The 20,019-nt window shown below is 37.4% G+C and overlaps 2 protein-coding genes across 2 annotated transcripts; one reads left to right on the top strand and one right to left on the bottom strand.

The window, feature by feature from the left end:
• Nucleotides 1-5,450: 5,450 nt before the first annotated feature.
• On the bottom strand, nt 5,451-7,656 carry LOC121265517 (putative pentatricopeptide repeat-containing protein At5g37570). The gene has a single exon (XM_041169169.1). The coding sequence runs from the start codon at nt 7,529-7,531 to the stop codon at nt 5,828-5,830; it is 1,704 nt and encodes a 567-aa protein (XP_041025103.1). The 5' UTR covers nt 7,532-7,656; the 3' UTR covers nt 5,451-5,827.
• A 7,982-nt stretch (nt 7,657-15,638) lies between these two features.
• LOC121265516 (B3 domain-containing protein At2g36080-like) lies at nt 15,639-19,507 on the top strand. The gene is made up of 3 exons (XM_041169168.1): nt 15,639-16,628; nt 17,045-17,268; nt 18,301-19,507. Exons 1-3 carry the CDS (start codon nt 15,824-15,826, stop codon nt 18,352-18,354), a joined length of 1,083 nt encoding a protein of 360 aa, XP_041025102.1. The 5' UTR covers nt 15,639-15,823; the 3' UTR covers nt 18,355-19,507.
• Nucleotides 19,508-20,019: the final 512 nt, after the last annotated feature.

Here is a 20,019-nt window from a genome sequence, read left to right as displayed (position 1 = left end):
GCTCCTTTCCCCTCTTTCTCCTTCCCCTCCCCCCTTTTCATCTGTCCTTGGTATTTTTTGTGTAGTGTTTTTTTTTTTGTTTTATTTTTTTGTTTTTCAGGCCGAAGAAGGGAGGTTCGCCGTTCGGGTCTTTGCAGCCGTCGCTATCCTACACGCGTCCCACCGGGATGAAGCCCAGCCGCCGATCTTCAAGACCACCAAATATAGCGTTCATCGGAGTGGAGCGTAGCCCGCACGCACGGGACGAAGCTCCGGATCTCGTCGACGCGTGCCCATTACGCGCCACCACGGAGCCCTCTGCCGATGCCACGCTCGGCTTCTCTGGACTCCTTGACTCCGGGACTTCCAAGATCGATCATCGATTTTTCCTCCCCAAGTGACTAGGACCCTGCACGCGCCACTGTCGTCGCGTCGTGCACTGTTTATTCACTTTGGTTTTCTGTTTATTTGTTGTTCTCTTCCAGTATTTTGTTACGTTTGTTATTGTGTTCTTCTGTTCTTTTGTTGACCCAAGTGAGGTGTTGTACCTTTGGATCGTACGCAATTTGGGGCAAGAGCTATTCGAGAGTGGAGGGCGATGTTATGGCTGGTGATATCGTACGACCAGTGCTCGCGCGTAGGTGCTACCTGCGTAGTGGAGGCTGTTGTGTCCGTGCGTGAGCTGGGTGTTCATGCCATCAGGGCTCGAGATGCCGATGCTTGCGGTGAGCGTGACGTCCGGGTCACACCGAGGCTTGTGGTTTTATAGTTTAGTTGTTAGTTAGTAGTTGTTAGGTAGTAGTTGTTATTTTAGTTTTTTAATAAAATAGAAATAGGCTATTGGATTTAGTGTCCATAACAGTGTCTCATACTCTTCCTACTTAGGAGGATAGAGGGGTCTTCAAGTTCTGTCTACAGAACGCTTTCTTTGTTAGGAGAGAGTTTATTGAGAAGTTAAGACAATATCCACCACAAAGAAATTTGTGTGTGAGGAAGCCCCAGAACTTATGCGTATAGTCTGGATTTTTTCATGTATTGATAAATCACAGTTGTAACTTTGATTCATTAATTAAATGAGACTATTTCCATAATATATATATATATATATATATAAATTTATACTTGAGAATATCTATGAATGTAGCAGTTTTTATCCTACTCATAATCAATCTCAAAAGGCATTTTGACAAGGTTTCTTCCCATTTCCGTGAAGATTTTCTTTAGAAAAGAAATGCCCCAATTTTTATTTATAATCCTCGCTTTTGGCAAAGATACCATATTATAAAATAACTTAGGGTTACAAAAGTCTTTAACCAAGGTTTCAAAAAATTCTTATATAAGCTTTACGCAATGTGAGCAATGAAAATAAGAACTATTTGCATACATAAAGAATTTAGAACATTAGTATTGGTTTCATCAAATTTATCTCTAAAATGTAATGAAAAATACATATTTTTCATAAATTTAAAACCTCCCTAACCATAATCCCACATTGGATTAACCATTGGATTAGTCAAGATAATAATATAATATTTTTATAAAAAAAATAATTTTTTTAATTTTTTTTCATATTTTACAATTACACTAACTATATGTTGATTAATAATTTAATTTAATACTTAAATTATTGTTTCCAAACTTAAATATATTGTGGATCAAAGTTGGGAAACAATAATTTAAATAAATAAAATAATGATTATAGAGTGTGAACAATTAGTCTTTAAATTTGGAGATGAACTTAAATGTACTGTAACTCAAAATTGAAAATTTTAGTGTATGCTGAATCCAATGCAGTGATTTTAAACACAAATTCATCAAATTTTGAAGATGACACTCATTTGACAAGTAAAATGCCAATACCAAGTGAAGACTTCAAAGAACAAGTAATAATTGTTCATGAATAAGAATAGAGATTAAAGCATCTTATAATAATAGTGGAATGGTTTGTGAATAGTAGTAAAATGCTTTGTGAATAGTACTAAAATGGTTTGAGTTAAGATGTTTATTGGGTTTTAGAAAATTTTAGAAAAAAAGTTGAATAAAAATATTATAAATTTAAAATATTAGTTGAGTATAATTTTTTAATATAATTTTTGTTTTGAAATTTAAAAAATTTGTATTCTTTTTTGTGCTTTATTTGAAAGTTTAAGAAATTTATAATGATTAGATAAAAAAAATTAAAAATTTGAGATTGAAAATTGTTTTGTGTTTACGTGATATTTGGGAATAAAAATTTTGAGAATATCTGAAAATATTTAATAATACTCTTGTATACAAATGGAGCACGTTTGTTTTGATGAGATGAGATAAGTTGAGATTAAAATTAAAAAGTTAAATAGAATATTGTTAAAATATATTTTTTTAATATTATTTTTGTTTTAGAATTTGAAAAAATTGAATTATTTATTTTATTTTATGTAAAAATTTAAAAAAATTATAATAATTAGATGAGTTGAATTGGGATAACCGTAAAACCAAACGAAGTAATTCAAAGAGATTCACGACACTCCGTCCATACAAAATGCTGAAAGACATAAGACAGGTAATCACCGTAAACGATGATGTCATCATCTGAAAATATAAATCCTCGGCTGAAACTTGAAAAAGACCATGAGTAAAAAAATTTTGTAGTTTGTAAAGTTCATATCGAAATTGGCTAAAAGCATTCCGAGGACTGATTTTCCAGAATAATAATTTCAGTTTCCTAGGCTTGTCAATGTCGCTACTGTCACAGCCCAAGGAGCAGGCCATGGGCCAACGTTTATTTTCGTGTTCTGTTATTATTGTAATAGATATTGGACTTCAGCTCGTAACATTTGGATCCTTTGCATTTAATTATCCTGTTGTTTAACTAGAACCAGTTCTGGCATCGCTATTTAAGAGCATTTCCAGGCTCTAAGAGGAGGTATCGAAATTGCACTAAAATTTTCTTTTCATTCTCTATCATTATCTCTTCTTTGGTAGAGATGCTCCATTCGGATTGAGCGATCCTCAGAGTATTTTAATCAAATACCTGGGGAGTGTTACAGCTACCTATCAAACTGGCTCATTGATCTTTAATGGCTCAAATGGGCCCAAGAATCTTCATGTTGAAAAAGGTTTTGATCACCATTTATTCAGTTTTTAAAGCAAAATAGTAGACCCATTTTGCCAGAAGGGCTAATACAAATTGAGGTTACAGTTTCATACCGAATTCCAACATTACTTCGAGAGGACATCTGAGAAATTAGGGTTCTCCAATGCAAGGCCTTCAGGTACTCTCACTCTTCTGGGTTACTAGATACTGAAGAATTCACTAACGCGTGACTTTCCATCAAGTACCTACGAAACCAAGACACAGAATAGATTCTTCTAACTGAAAGCCCCTACCCCAATGAGATCCAGTAGCATCTACAAGCCATGGCGAAAGAAAGAAAACTAGGTTCTAGAACCTTTCCGGGGTCTCAGTAATTGGAGATCACAATTTTAAAAATATGGTCATTCCTATCGATTCACAAGAGTTATATACTATACCTTCATCTCATTTTTGTCACATTGCGTTGATATAATAGTACCCATCAATAACTAAATCAATTTTTTTTCCCTAAAAATTCATCGAAAATGATGCATCAACGTATTAGAATAGAAATAAAATAAAGATGTAGTATATAAGATAATTCTTAATAGAAGATATCGTGCATGACGTCGGTTTCATCTTTTTTCAAAGAAAAAAGCTAAAGGCAGTCAGTTGGCATGCGCAATCGCCGTGAAACTGATGCCCATGTGGAAAATAAAATGCTGCCGTTTTAGTCTTAGAACTCTCTCATTCCTTCCTTTGAACTCTGCCCCTCCCTTCATTGATCACGAAGCTTCGAAGACCTAGACCAAACTCTCCCCCTCCCTGAATCCTTTTGAACTCTCCCTCCCTTCGAAGAACCAGACCACACTTCCGCCCCCCCAGAAAAAAGCTAAAGGCAGTCAGTTGGCATGCGCAATCGCCGTGAAACTGATGCCCATGTGGAAAATAAAATGCTGCCGTTTTAGTCTTAGAACTCTCTCATTCCTTCCTTTGAACTCTGCCCCTCCCTTCATTGATCACGAAGCTTCGAAGACCTAGACCAAACTCTCCCCCTCCCTGAATCCTTTTGAACTCTCCCTCCCTTCGAAGAACCAGACCACACTTCCGCCCCCCCCCCCCTCCCCTCAAAGACCACGAAGCACAAAGTTCATGGATCTGCCTCTACCTCGCCAAATCAAAATTTTGTTGAATATTATTGTAATTGTATTGAAATGCTTGTTATGACTATTGTTACGTTGGAAATTTGCCGTAATGGAATATGAAAAACCCAAAAACTCAAATTCTTTCAAATGATCTTTTGGTTTTCCAGAATATAAGGCTTGGCAAATAAACGAATTGAGAAACTGTACAATTTCTAAAAGGCAGTTTCTTTCTAGTTTGAAACCTGTACAATGAATCTTACTATTACTGTCGTTGGCGCTATGGTACTCCACCGCTTGGTATTAAAAGGACCGAAAAATTGCAAAAAAAAATTAGCAAGAATCACTACTCCACTACTTGGTACAAATGGCCATGGGCATCATCTTCCCCCACCGCATTCAAGAAATAGTAAAGTATAAAGTCACCCAATCAAGAAATCATGAAATAGAGGCAAGTAAAAAAAAGTATTTTACCATGAATGTCGTAAAAATCACCCAGTAGAAATGACCCACACAAAGATGACCCAGTAGACCACGAAGAAGACCACCGGACGACCTAATAGAAATGACCAAGACGACTACCCTTCCACGAAGAAGAAGACCACTTGACGATCTAGTTCAGTGGTTCCTTACGGACTTATCCACTTGAAGAGTGAGCACAGATCCACTTGAAACCACAAAGTCGAAAACGAGCTCAAGGAGAAGACCACGAAGCCGAGTAGAAGAAGACCACTGGAGAGAAAGCACCAACGCCATTATAACGGCTGATGTGGTATAACTCCTTCGCGATTACCATCTGGCGACTGTACGCAGAAGAACTGTTTTTCAAAAGGGGAAAAAATATCTAAATGACAATATCTTGCAGCTGCAGGGAGGCACAAGTGGCCATACCTAACATGACAATCAAGATTGTTATAGATAGATCCAGCAACTGTTGGCCAGGACAACCAAGAAACAACTTTGCCCACTCAATTTATCTTCTCATTTTGACATCTTATATATTTTAATTTTTTTCTTTACTTAATAGTTAAGGAAGTACCTATTAGTGTATTGATATATTTTTATATTTTTTAAAATTTTTTTAAAATGATAAAATAATATAAATTAAAAAAAATGAAAAGTCCAATTTGGCCTATCGGTCACTTGGAGCGGTGCTTCTCAGGCGGCAGAGTAGCACCGCTCAAAGAACAATATTAGCTTCAGTCCGAGCTTCCCAGGCAGGAATGACAAATTTGGGGATGGTAAACACCTTACTTGGTAGTCCAGAATCAAGATTAAAAAATATTTGTCCATTGAAAAAAAGGGGCAAGCATAACTGACCGAATTATGTTAGAATCCGGTAGCTGAACCGCATTTTCCATGTCATGGGTTCAATGATAAACCATCGCTGTCAAAATCCCTCTGCTGCGTCTAATTGTAGAACTTGCAGCCTTTGTATCAGAATAGAACGCCTACATCTTGGTATTGTTAGTGCACCGATAAATTAGGATTATAGTTTAGATACTGTCGTCTATAACAAGGAACCAGAAGTTTGAATTCTATAGAATTGAATTTCAAATCATATCCAATTCAACTGCACCAAATGTGGCTCTAAATCGGCAAAACCAGGGCACTGCATGAGAAGAGATTCCAAGAAACCGAGCCTTTTGAACTAAATCCAACTGCAACCAGGTATTTTCCTAACTCCTTTTTCCTTCATTTTTTCCCTCACAAGAGAAACATCCAACCATCGGTCAGCTGCTGCATAGATGTTGGACAACAACACATAATTAGCGGGATTATGTGGCTCAAGCTCAAGAAGGCGAGCAGCAATCACCTCCCCTAATTCCACGTCGCACTGTAGCTTACAGGCCCCAAGAAGTGCACCCCAGGCACCAGCATGTGGCTCCACCGGCATTGATTTTATAAGTTCATAGCCTTCTTTCAGCCTTCCTGACCTGCTAAGAAGATCGACCATACAAGCATAATGATCAGGAGAGGGAACTATGGAGTAGTCATATTTCATGGATTCAAAGTAGTGCCAACCCTCCTCAACAAGCCCAGCGTGACTACACACTGTCAGGATGACCGTGAAGGCTACCTCATCCGGAGCCAGCCCTTCGTTTAGCATCCTATTGAATAGGCGAACAGCCTGTTTCCCATGCCCACGATACGACAGTCCTTGTATCATGGAACAATATGAGATTAGGTCCTTCTTGGGCATCTCCTCAAATAACTTCGTCGCCAACTCCATGTTTCCACACTTCGCATTCATGTCGACACGAGCTGCAGCAACATGAGGTTGACAAGTATCTATTTTGCTCCGGCTCACATAGGAGTCAACCCAAATAGCCAATTCCAAACCACCCACTTGGGAACAAGCGGACATCAAGCTTACCATAATATACTCATCCGGCTTTACACCACTTGAATCCATTTCAAGAAAAACTTTCAACGCGTCGTTTGGCTGACCATTCTGTGCATACCCCGATATCAAGGCCGACCACACAAAAACATCCCTATCAGGGACCTGCTCAAACAAAAACCTTGCGGACGCCATGTCACCCGCCTTTGCATACCCATCAATCATTGTAGTATAAGACACCACATCCTTTTCGGGCATTTCATCAAATATCCGTCTAGCACCCTTCAATTCACCCAGTTTTACTAGCCCGCCAATAATTGCATTCCACGACACTATATTTCTCTGCGGCATCTCATCGAACAGCCTCTTTGCCTCCGCTAAATCCCCAACGGTGGCATACCCGACAACCATAGCCGTCCACGAAACAACACTTCTCTCAGACATATCATCGAAGATCTTACGAGCACTCGCAATCTCTCTACATTTCCCATACAAGTTAATCAAACTCGTCCTGACGTAGGCATCCCCTTCAACTCCACACCTCAACGCGGACCCATGAATTGATTTCCCTAACCTAACCTCGCACTCGCAGGAACAGGATTTAATGAGCGACGGGTATGTGTACTTATCGGGCATGCGCTCCTCCCTCTTCATGCGAATAAAGATCGAAACGGCGTCGATGAAATGAGACTTCTCGCAGTAACCAATGATGAGAGAGTTCCAGAGAAAGGTATTGGGCCTGAGAACACGGTTGAAGACGCTGGTAGAGTAGGAGAGGGTGGAGAGGGAGTTGGAGAGGGAGACGAAAAGGGTGACAAGGAAGTGGTCTTGCTCGAGGCCTTTGCGGATGATGTGGGCGTGGAGTTGGTGGAGGTGGAGGGAGGTCTTGCAGGCTCTGAGGAGGGTTGGGACAGAAGGGATAGAGAAGTTGGTTCTGGTGCCGGTGGTCGAGTTAAGTTTGGGGAGGCAATTGGAGGAGAGGAAGGTAGAGTAACTGCGAGGGAAAGGCATGGGAGTAACGATGTGTTGTCGACATGGCTGTTTAAGTAGAGAAGTCTTTAGGTGTTCCTTTCGCGTCTTAAGGCTTTTTGTTTCAGCCCTTTTCAATTTCGGGCATGGAAAACACAAATTGGGCTGGCATAATGTCTATAGAAGTTGCTAATCCACTTAAAAAAGATAGTTTCGGCCCAACATGGAATCAACTCCTTCATGAACCACCCAACTAATGTGAATACCAGCAAAATGTATAACAATGATTTTTCGATGACATGTTCTTGTAATACGGTATACCTCCTTGGATTAAAGTATAGAAAGGCTATGGACTGGCCCAGTTAAAAAAAACAAAACAAAATATCAAAATCAAGGTGTTTGGATCAAAGCCCAACCCTTTTTTTCTTTAATGACCTTGTCTACATGGGCTTTAGATGGATGCAATGGTATTGTTTTGTAATCTTTTACATGTGTTTTGGTGTATTATGCACCGTCCTAATAATATGCATGGTTAGGTGACTTCAGCCATGCCCCATCTATATATAGGGACCAATCTATTAATTAAAGCTAGCTATATATAAGTAGGCGGGTGATCAAGGGAGGAGGGGAGGGAGAACTCTTCTTAATTCCTACTCATGACTGAATTTGTAATATAACAACTTGGGAAAGCTGGTTCCCCTGAGAGACCTGCGCGCCTAACAAACCAACGACTCAATCTAACATGACCATCTAGTGATCGACCAGCTTGACTTTGAAAATCCAAAGTTATTAGTTGGGGACATCAGAGTATTTTACCTTGACATTTCCGAAATCCTCTTCTTTTTCATCTATCTCGGTCCAAACTCCAAAGAGGAAGGTATAAATATATATATATATATATATATATATATTAATTCCTACTCATGACTGAATTTGTAATATAACAACTTGGGAAAGCCGGTTCACCTGAGAGGCCTGCGCGCCTAACAAACCAACGACTCAATCTAACATGACCATCTAGTGATCGACCTTGACTTTAAAAATCCAAAGTTATTAGTTGGGGACATCAGAGTATTTTACCTTGACATTTCCGAAATCCTCTTCTTTTTCATCTATCTCGGTCCAAACTCCAGATAGGAAGGTATATATATATATATATATATATATATATATATATATATATATATATATATTATTTCGTGCTGAAAATACATTTCCGCCCTCTTATTAAATATTAGATGTTTTGCGTTTCACGTCTTAAGCTATTGGATTAATTGATATATTATATTCAACTATATATATATATATATATTAAAAAAAAAACTTACAATTAACATGACATTCATTAATTCGATTTTAATAATTAAATATGGATGAAAAATAGATGGATGATAATGATAAAGTTTGACAGATTTTGAAGACTTGCAGTCATGTATTATGTCAATTTCGATAATTAAAAGATAAAGTCTATGTCTCATAAATAAGGGAGACCAGATGATCATGCAGTATGCGGTCTTCTTCAGTTAGCCTTCAAAGTTAGGCCACGATTAAGCTGACAGGTCAGTGCCCTGTCTAAAGTTCCTGGCCGTAGGGGTTTCTTATTAATTTGTCGCTTTTAGTCATTTTGAAAGGGCAACGTACCTGTGGAAAATTGAGGGCCGTCCCAAAAGACAAAAATCACCCCCTGCCAAAACAAACATGAAACACTGCAGGATCCATCATCCATCAATCCAATTCGTCCACATCCTATTTTATACGTAATGTCTCCATTAGCATTAATCATGGCCGGCATGAATCCCACTTAAACATCATGTGCTTTGTGCAGGACTTCTTGTCACATTTTCGTGTCTTTAATTAGGTTCTTGCTAATTAGTTAAAAACTGTCTTCACACATGAATAAATTAACAATACTGTATATTTCAACCTATTGTTTAGAAGAAATAATGTGATTTTTTACTTGAGTATTAATCATGTGCATGGCTCGTATCAAGAGATGATTTAAAGACTTGCAAATAGCAATTGCAAATGTAGTGCCCCTTTACCGTACCGTAGGTAAGGCTAGCTTGGTGGTCATGTTCTCGAGGGCATGCATGCTCAACGTCACATAGTCGGTAAGGGAAGAAAGTTCAGCATGCATGCATGGAGTTTGATTTGTTCCAAGTTCTAGAACGCATGCTTTAGAGACCCCGCATATAGAAATGTCCTATACACAACGCATGCTTCATTACCATGCATTCCTGTGAATTAAGGCAAGTCAACGGAGCTCCTTTCACAACTAAGGGCCAGCTCTGTCCCACTCTTGGCAAATGGAGGGGTCATCCCCCTCCCTCCCACCAAACAACAAAGGGACCATACTAGCTATTAGCCTTTAATTTGTACAACCCTACATATATATATATATATATATATATATATTGGTCCAACACCTAATATCTATATCTATATTTAAATATATATATATATATATATCACCAGCCCCTCCCTAAACTACGTACATTAATCCTACACCACCACCATTAAGTCCCAATCAATGACCTAATTGCATTACTCATGATTTATATAAATCAGCGTGTGCGAATTTTTTGAAAAAAAAAAAATCGATCACATCATAAAAAAAAAAAATGTATATATAATTAAATTCTTTCTTAGAGACTCTTTCTTTTTCAAATCCCAAACTTAAACATATATATAATTAGAGCGCTCTTTGGGGAAACCGTGAACCTACAACAGTCCAGATGGGAAAAAAAACATGGTTCGAATCACTACTGATCTGGTGGGCCCAGTTCTAAAGAAAAAAAAATATTGATGTTGTGGGCCCAAGTGGAATAGCCTCCGCATGCATTCTGATGGAGTTGAATTGATTTCATGAGCCATTTAGGGCCAGGCCAGAGAGCCAGAAAAAGAGGAGACGTGGCCTCTTCTATGTATATTCGGCTCCGACAATTTATTTATTTTTTCTTTCAATTAACTAGTTATGGTCTAACTGCAGTCCATGAATGTTACCTCTGGGAAATTGTTACCCTGTTTGGTTTTCTATTCGAATATATATATATATATATTCATATATATTGGTTGTTGTATATATGTTAGTCTATTGCTAGCTGCATTTAGGGTGTTGTATCCAGTGCCAGATATTTGCGTGCTTGATTGCCGAACAATAGAGTAGGCCACATATATATGTAGCTAGGATGGTGCATATATGGTGTCACGATTCCTGAAATATTAAATAATTGGGATTGCGCGCAGTACTTTCAGACCAATTTAATAATTTCTTGGGCAAATTCATTCATTGCCCGATCGATATGCCTGATATTTTATTAATATATTATATATATATGTATATATATACATATAGGGTTCTGGAATACGTCGAAATTTTAAAGATAAGTCTTATTTCAACAATATAACAAAATAATCGTCATGGAAAAGGAATATACGAAAGCATCGATCACCAGTAGATGATGAATGCATGAAAGAGGGACTGATCGAGGGAGGACGACGTAGGAGGTGGCTGGAAAGCAACAATTTTGACTGTTGAATATGACACGATCTTAATTAATTTCCAGGCACAAGTTGATAGAAAATTTTTCTGCAACTTAATTTCCATGTACTTGCAGTAGTCTTTAACCTCATAACTAGGTATTTTCCGATTAACGGCAAGTTGATGACCTACGGAGTCCATGCATGCAGTATGCATACATGTGTCAGTTCAATTTATGAGAATTTATTCTTTTCTGATGTATTCTTTTCTGGTCAATAATAAATGTGTGATATTATTATTATTATTATTATAATAAAAATAGATCGATGGCAGCAACACAATTAGTCTTAAGTTACGTTTGAATGTTGAATTGAGTTGAGTTGAGATAATAAAATATTATTAGAATATTATTTTTTAATATTATTATTATTTTAGAGTTTGAAAAAGTTAAATTATTTATTATATTTAATATTAGAATTTAAAAAAATTATAATGATAAATTGAGATAAATTGATATGGATTGATGATCCAAACATACCCAACCAACCAATCGCAGCCAAAAGTGTACGTAACATATCATGTCTATCTCATGCCAATTCGCGTTACAAAATATTCATATAGATCATCATATATATATATATATATATATATATATAATATTATATGATCAGGGACCACAATTTCATATTTATCCACATCCTCGTGTACGTAATTGGATGAGCTGCAAGTTTGGTGTGATCGAGATAACTTACCCTGCAATTTAAATATTGAAATTATGCATAGGATTCTTTTTCCTTCTTCTTTTTATATTTGTAGTTTCCCATCTTTCTCGGATTTCTTAATAGAATATTTTATCAAACTAATTTAAAATTTAGAGTGAGAAATAAATAAATAATCCACAATATTTATAACTATTTGATAAAATAAATTCCTCGTACAACATCATTAAGTCCTAATTAATAAGTGTCATGGGGTTACATTTATGTGTCTCACTCTGTCATATGTAAAATTTGGTAAAAAAAGGGTGTAGTTTCTATCTACAAACTGGTTTTGGCTGCTTTTAAATCAAGCCCATCTATATATATAGCTTTCATGGCTGTTAGCAAACCCCCAAGTCCTAGCACCAAGCAATATTTAGATCCATGGTATACTACAACATATGCATACTGAGTCTACATGCGTAATCTATATATAGGAATGACAATATGTGACACAACCTATGAATTTGACAAAAACACAAATTTAGTAGGTTTGTATTTGGTGTTAACGGGTTCGGGTTAAAACGAGTTGACCCGTTAAGACAAGATTTATAAACGAGTCAACCTGTTTAATACGAAATCAACCCGTTTTGACCCATTTAAAATTTCTTTCAAAATTAAAATTTTATTATTGTTAAGTTGTAATATTGGTATTTCTCAATATGCTTATATTTTTATTTTTTTACTGTTAGAATTGTAATTTTAGACCTATGCTCATATTTGTTATTGTATGGTTTGTAATATTGATTTTATTATATGTTAAAATTTGAAAAATATTTATATATTTTTTAAGATATTGTGATTATTAATAAATATAAATTTTAATTTTTATATGAAATTATATTAATCAAGTTAAATAAATTATGTGTTTTAGTTCAATACATTTACATGAAACAAACGGGTTTAAATGAGTGATATTGTGTTAATATATTTCTAATTAATTACTAAATATGTCAAAACGAGTGACACGACACGATATGAACGGTTATCTAAATGGGTTGGATTAGGCTTTGGAACTTTGACACATTTATAAGCTTAACGAGTTTTCATTTGATGTATATAGTCGAATGTTTATAACTTGATATGACACAAGTATGAACCGAAAACACGACTTGTCACCCCTACCTATACATGTAGCACGTAGAAGTAGTACTCCAATCCATCCGCACAATTTTTCTTTCGGGGGGAAAAGGAGATTATAATATTAAAACTCAAATAACATATATTTTTGCCTATGCAGTCAATTATTTGCTATGAAAGTAATTATTTTTTATTAAAACGAGTCAATTCTTATAGCAAATAGTAATTATCTTGGCCATAAATGTTAGTTTTTCTCGTAGGGTAACCGACGTGTATTTTAGATTATTGTTTAGTCCACTCCCTCCTTCCCTATTATATATCCGTGTACACGTATATCTAATTAAGGCAAGGTCTCCTGATATCAATTAATTGTGCAGTTAGGACTTGGTAATGGTCATTGAACTTCGAAGGAAATGAAAAGGTGGTGCCTGCAAATTATAGTCAGCCCCACCATTTAAGTAAAAGTCCAAGATTGCGGCTCCATATATGAAATCTTTATGCTTCATGATCTTTATGATCAGAGTTACTGCTCATTTTTGATATTATATATATATATATGTTTCATGTACTGACATGCAAGCTAGATCATGCGTATCAAACTTTATATTATGATACATTGTTCTCGGCCTTTCAGTACATTTTTGGACAGTATTACTGCTACAATGTACTGATACAGGCGGAATCAACCTCTGAGATTTAAACTTCTTCTTTCTTTCTTTTTTTTTTTTCCTTCCTGAAGCTGGGAACTATGGATATAAAAATTGTAACAACTAGCTAGCTAGAGATCAGCCTCACGGATTCATCTTACAAGCCAGGTAGCTAGGCAGATCAGTTTTACTGGGGAATTGAGGAATTCCAAAAATGGAAATAATAAATGCTTTTTCTACGTCAATAATCAATATCGTCCCTTCATATCCGTCACTGCTTTCCTTAAATATCTCATGGGCCTGTCTTGCTCCCCAGTCTCTGAATAAACTACAAGATTTTCCTGATTATATTACATGAGAAACGCGCGTATATGCTCCACGAATTACATGACAGATTCCTCACCCGGCCAAGTTGTGGATTTCTTAATGGTCAAGGATTCCCGCACTCGGCCAAACAACATCTTTGGAGAAAGTTGAAGAAAAAACTCAGGTTTCGGCACTTTGATAAGAAAAGAATAGTCTCATCGATCGATTGCAGCTTTGTTTTTATGAGGTATAGGTGAGAAACTATTTTATTCACTACATTATGTCTACAAACGATAACCTTTGGTAGGCTATTTGGACTGATCGATCCATTGAAGACCGTGACTTGTCATTACTCATTACTGAGACGAATTGCATGATGTATATTGTATTTAATAGCATAACCAAGATGACACAACATGATGTTTTTATTAGATAATGAAATAGGAATACTGCGGCCTCAACAACCTCAATTATATATGTGACTCCAACACGTACTTAAATTACAACAGCCAGTCCAACCTTTTGTAGAGATGAAAAGGTGTCCGGATCTACGTGGAAATTGAGGTGGGTTTTGTCTGAAACTCACACAAAAGACATATAATCTAACTAAAAAGAAATGATCGATAGAATAGAAAACAGTAGCATGAGAGAGAGAGAGAGAGAGAGAGAGATGCCCAAAGAGTCAGACGCAAGTGAGTGTTGGTGATTAATATATGAAAGAAATTAAGAAAGAGAGACAGAGAGAGAGATTGGAGTGTGAGGAGAGGATTTAAACACGACTGCATGCCCCAAAAAGGGAGTTAGCTCTTCTCAATTTGACAAATATATATATATATATATATATATATATATATATATTATCCCATGATCTCTCTGCTAATTATTGGAAAGGTAAGGGATCTGTAGATCGATTTATTTCAGGTCCCGGCCAATTATCGTTTCCTTTCCTCGCTCAATTTTTCAAAACTAAATGAAGGGCCAAACACCAATAATGCTGTCATGCACGTGACAAATACACTGATCTCAAACACGGGTGACAAAAAGACACTCGTTTATCCTACAACAAGGACCACTACTCCTGAATAATGATCCTAGCTAGCTAATATCCAAGTTTTTCTTTACCAAATTACCCTATTCTCCATGCATATAGTTGATGAACAACCCATGTTTACCATGAGAAAGATTATATAGTAATAGCATGCATGGGTACTAATTAATGCTGTCATATTATATAATATCTTTTTATTTTCCTTAGTAAATGATCAGTCATATATAATAATAGAGTAGGAAAATAAAATATAACTCTTTGGATATAATATCACGTACGCCTATTATATCGATAAAAACAAGAGATGGTACTCTGACGAGATTAATCAGGTCCTTTGGAGTCACATTATATATTTATCAGCTTTTCTTGCAACGAACTAGAACAAATTTGTATCTTATAATATTCCTAGCTATATTTAATGATCGATCCCCATCGACAAGGCACTGCAAATTTATAAAGCATATAGGCAAAGTGCTAGAGGAACCGTTGGATCATGGCGTGGAAGCAGATGACTGTTACGTCAGGGTGGCCCGGCGCCCTTTTTATTTGTTTGCCAATCTAGTAACGTGGGGTGTTCCTAGCTAGCTAGCTAGTTATTCACTTGTAGCATTTTTCTTCTCTCTCCACATTCGTGAAGAAACATGTTCTGCCGAATCCTTTAATTTTTACTGTCATATATCCTCATTCCTCAGTTCACTGAATAATTTGACACATGAATTACAAACTTATTATTCATACTTTTCAATTCAAATTCCTGAGGTGAAAAAAGAACACACATGGTAATGGGGGGAGAGAGAGATAGAGAGAGAGAGAGCATATCAAATTACACTGAAAACCTTTAAGTACTCTCGTACTTATATTTCCCCCTACTTTCCTTTTTCCCTTTTCCCTCTCGTTGTCATATCTGTGTTGCTACATCAAATGGTTCCCACAGTTTCAACGTCAAACCCATAATTATCAGGCCTCTCCAATAAAAACCTCCTCTCTCTCTCTCTCTCTCTCTCTCTCTCTCAAATGTCCATAAACGACCTGTCTTCGGACCTTCCAGAAACACTCTGGTGGACTCAACTTCGGCAGCAGCAACCCGGCATGGAGCCAATCCCAAATCAACCTTCATCTTCTTCAAACACCGACCCTTCTTGGACCCCCCAACTCTACCAGCAACACCGGGCCTGGCTTAAGTCGACGACAACCTCAACCACCCCCATCGGCTTCCACCTGAAACGCGACGACAACGACGAAGAACTCGACGACCAAATCCCGGAAAACCCCTCACACCAAGAAGTAATCCTAGAACAAGAAGAAGAACAACAACAACCAGCTCATAAAACCGAGAAAGAACCCATGTTTGAAAAGTCATTGACCCCTAGCGACGTCGGCAAGCTCAACCGCCTCGTCATCCCGAAACAACACGCCGAAAAGTATTTCCCTCTCAGCGGCGAATCGGGCTTGTTGCTGAGCTTCGAGGACGAGTCCAGCAAGTGCTGGCGCTTCCGGTACTCGTATTGGAATAGTAGCCAGAGTTATGTGCTAACCAAAGGGTGGAGCCGCTACGTGAAGGAGAAACGCCTCGACGCCGGAGACGTCGTTTTGTTCGAGCGCCACCGGACTGACGGCGAGCGTTTGTTTATAGGGTGGAGGCGGCGTGGGGCAGAGGCGCAAGTTAGCAGTGGAGGCCATGGGATATTGGCGGCACAGCACAGTAATAGCAGCAGAAGTGGGCCGGGGTGGACAAGATCAGTGTTCTATTCTGCGCACCCTTATCCTACGCATCATCATCATAATCCCCTCCCATATCCACCTGACTGTCTTCATGCAGGTGTCATGTCTTTCACATTCTCTTCTAACCCTATCTCTTTCTAACTTCAACAAACAACCCAGAAAGATGGGCAAAAAACAAACCTTGATTATTTTTGAAAAAAAATAATTAGTCTTCTATATTTTGTTGGGCACATAAAAGTGCGTGAAGAACACCTTCCAATTACTTTTGGAAGAATGTGTTCGTGTAACTAGTACAATTGGAGTATGTTACTAATTAATTCCTATATATGAAGCGGTACCGTGTTAGATTATACACATTGGAAGCATTCCCAGATGCATTTTGTCAAAATTTTCTCGTGAAAATATACATAATGCGCGAGTCTGTTAAAGAAGCTAGAGAATTAATTAATGATGAGTTACTGATCATCGAGAAACCGAGTCCTTACTACATGCACGTGTGGTTAATATTTACAGGGTCGACGCCTAATCAGAGGCGCCAAACGACAGTACCCGCGGTGGGAAGCTCGAGGATACTGAGGCTGTTCGGGGTGAACTTGGAGTGCCAGCCTGAAGAATCCGAGCCATCCACACCTGACGGCTCTCCTTTGTCGAACCAGGGTCCAGCCTTCCAACATTCTTATAATTACGGCCTGCATCAACCTGCTTATTCTAGTTCCGATCCTCGTCACAGTCCCATGGTACGCCGACCGATATATATATAGTTATGGTTTCATCAATTTAATTATTTTCTTAAGTAAATCTTTATGTAGCAATAATCTACTATAATATTTTTCTACTAGGATTTTGTTGTTTCCACTAATCAGACAGGTTAATGGAATGTACGAATATTAATGAGACCGAGGTCTCATGTTAGTGTATATAACTAATAAAAAAATGATAATCTTGGTCCAAAATTCGTCTACTAGTAGTGTTTAATACGTCTGTTGTTTAGCACATGTGAATTTCGAATGATCATGATATGTCTGACTCTGCATGAAATTAATTATTTCGTTCAATTATTGTAACTTTTTGAGAAGCATTAGTAGAGCTAGCTAGGCGGCTGGGTTATATAAAAGTAAAAGGCCGTCTGATCTTTTCTTGCCAACAATGTTGTTTTTAAGCTTATTATAAAATTTATTTTGATATTTATAACGGGGATATACACACACACACATATATATATATATACATGTATATAGATGCATGTGATATGAATTAAGGAGCATGAAAATGCAACTTGGTATGATTAATTGATTACTGGGGCTAATGCTGAATAATGTGGAATAAAAAATTAACCAATGCGGGTTTGATTTGTTGTGGGCCAAAACCATAATATATTACAAACATATTCGATATAGTCATAATATTTAACTACTACTTCATAATTACATATATAGGGACTTGCATGCCTTAAATATATATTCTTACCAAATCGAACTTGAATAGTAGAGGCCAGTTTGGTTAATTTGGTAGTTTTTGCTTCGGCTGGTTCCAATTTGGAAAGTTAAGAGGGCTGCTATTTCAAGTTTCAGCAGTCCAAACAAACATAGCAATGATATATTAAGCCACACAGCTGACCTAATAATTGATGGCCAACTAGAAGCAATGATCATATTATATATATAACTTGTCATGCAAAACTAATACTTGCTGAATGATGGAAGATTTTGCATATATTTCCTTTGTCAATCAAGTGTAATAATTATTAGCTTGTGTGTGGATTGTAGCAGGATATCACTTTCTCCCGAGATGCCAACCAGATCATGAGAAATCACCGCGGATAAAGATCTGTGGATGTGACGCTCTGAAGTTGGTCTGATTTATTTTCATCTACTTGAAGCGTCCCAAAATATATAGGGATAAAAATATATCTATAAAAATTGAAAAAAAAAATCCGAGATTTTCAGGCCAATTACTACTTACTATTCGAGGCAAAGGTAAGGGGGGGGGGGGGGGAACCAAAGGAAGGTGGGAGTCGTGGGAAAAAGAGACTGCAGAATGCCAGATAGCTAGGGACGAAGGGATGGGGGAGTAATTGGGACCCACGGAAAAAAGCTGGGTTTTGGTGACGTCGCCCATTGCCAAATAGGAAATTTGGGTCGTTGAAAATCAGGAAATGAGGAATCTATTTTCCACTGTTGAGATTCTGCCTGAAGATTTTTCAGAAGGGTTCATCATAATAATGGAAGGGTATGGTGCTGGTAATGGTGGTGTGGTGTGGTGGGGTGGGGTGGGTGGATGGACGGACTTGAATAGATTGGTGACAGCCCAGTCGTACTAGACCACTCTTCTGTCTTTGTATCTGTCTTTAATTATGTCTATCTCCAAATGTAGCTAAAAGCTGTCTTTGGTGCTCTCCTGGAATCTGCATAGTAGTGAGAAGCTGAGAAGGAGAGCATATTTTTTTCGTTCACGAAAATTTTTGTTCAACTTGCAAAGTCAGAAGGCTAAATTTTTCCAAAACACCATGTGGGCATGATGTTGATTGGGGGTTGGTATTCTTCATTGTCTTCTGCGTTCAAATATGTGGATGGAAAGGGCTGAGATCGAAATGAAAAGGAAAACGATTTGTAATGCATGTGGGAAAGGGGGAAAAAAAAAAGATCATCTAAGGGAAAGTAACTAATAGACAACAACGAGGTAAATGAGAGTGGAAGGTATCGTACTAATTTAAGTGCAGGCCCTAATGGGACTGTCTTATTGTTAACAGGGGCAAACAGAATGTTCCGCCAATCATGGCTTTAAATCACCAGAAGCCAAAGCTGACTTTTGTTTTCAATAACTCAATGAAACAAACCTCTGTGCTTTGTGCTTATATCCCTTGGAGACAAATGAGGAATCTGGTTAGAAACTGTGTCAAAATGGAGATATGAAACAACCCAGCAAAGAACACCGATGTAATTGGATTTTATATTACTGGTATGAAATAAGTTTACATTCCAGACGTGCAAATGAAGAGGCCTAATAGTTAGAAAAATGGGTCTCCATCAACTTTGTTACTTTCATGAAGGACGCAAGAATCTCTACTTATAAGTACTAATACATCTGCCGAGGAAAAACCAATACTCATATCTCTATCTGATATCCGTCAAGAAATTTGTTCATACATATCAATATACTGCTTGTGCTTATTGGCGTTGTGGGTGGATGTCCAATCCAAAATTGAACACATCTTATATTGATCAATGATATAGTCAGCTGATTACACAGGTTTTTCACCAGTTAAAAGTACCAATAAACAACTTGGCTGCTATTTATGTGCTGAATATTAGCCCTAGTTTCGGTGCATGCATTCTGATTCATCTTCAAGCATGTTAGGCACATGAATTGAGCAACAAAGTGCAAAATACCTGTTCAGATAACAACTGTGTGCGTCATGATTATGGGGGCCCATAAGATTTTGGTTCAGGGAGATACCAATTGACCTCTGCCGCGATGGTGTCCAATGT

The sequence above is a fragment of the Juglans microcarpa x Juglans regia genome, chromosome 5D (assembly GCF_004785595.1).
Source record: "Juglans microcarpa x Juglans regia isolate MS1-56 chromosome 5D, Jm3101_v1.0, whole genome shotgun sequence".
In the NCBI taxonomy this organism is placed as follows: domain Eukaryota; kingdom Viridiplantae; phylum Streptophyta; class Magnoliopsida; order Fagales; family Juglandaceae; genus Juglans; species Juglans microcarpa x Juglans regia.
This window is presented reverse-complemented; position numbering and strand designations above follow the sequence as displayed.

What these genes read in the sequence shown, in the direction of transcription:
- LOC121265517 (XM_041169169.1), bottom strand. Translation starts at nt 7,531, where the DNA reads ATGCCTTTCCCTCGCAGTTACTCTACCTTCCTCTCCTCCAATTGCCTC.
- LOC121265516 (XM_041169168.1), top strand. Translation starts at nt 15,824, where the DNA reads ATGTCCATAAACGACCTGTCTTCGGACCTTCCAGAAACACTCTGGTGG. An exon ending in ACCTGACTGTCTTCATGCAG is followed by an intron (nt 16,629 to 17,044) that starts GTGTCATGTCTT and finishes TAATATTTACAG; the next exon opens with GGTCGACGCCTAATCAGAGG. An exon ending in ATCCTCGTCACAGTCCCATG is followed by an intron (nt 17,269 to 18,300) that starts GTACGCCGACCG and finishes GGATTGTAGCAG; the next exon opens with GATATCACTTTCTCCCGAGA.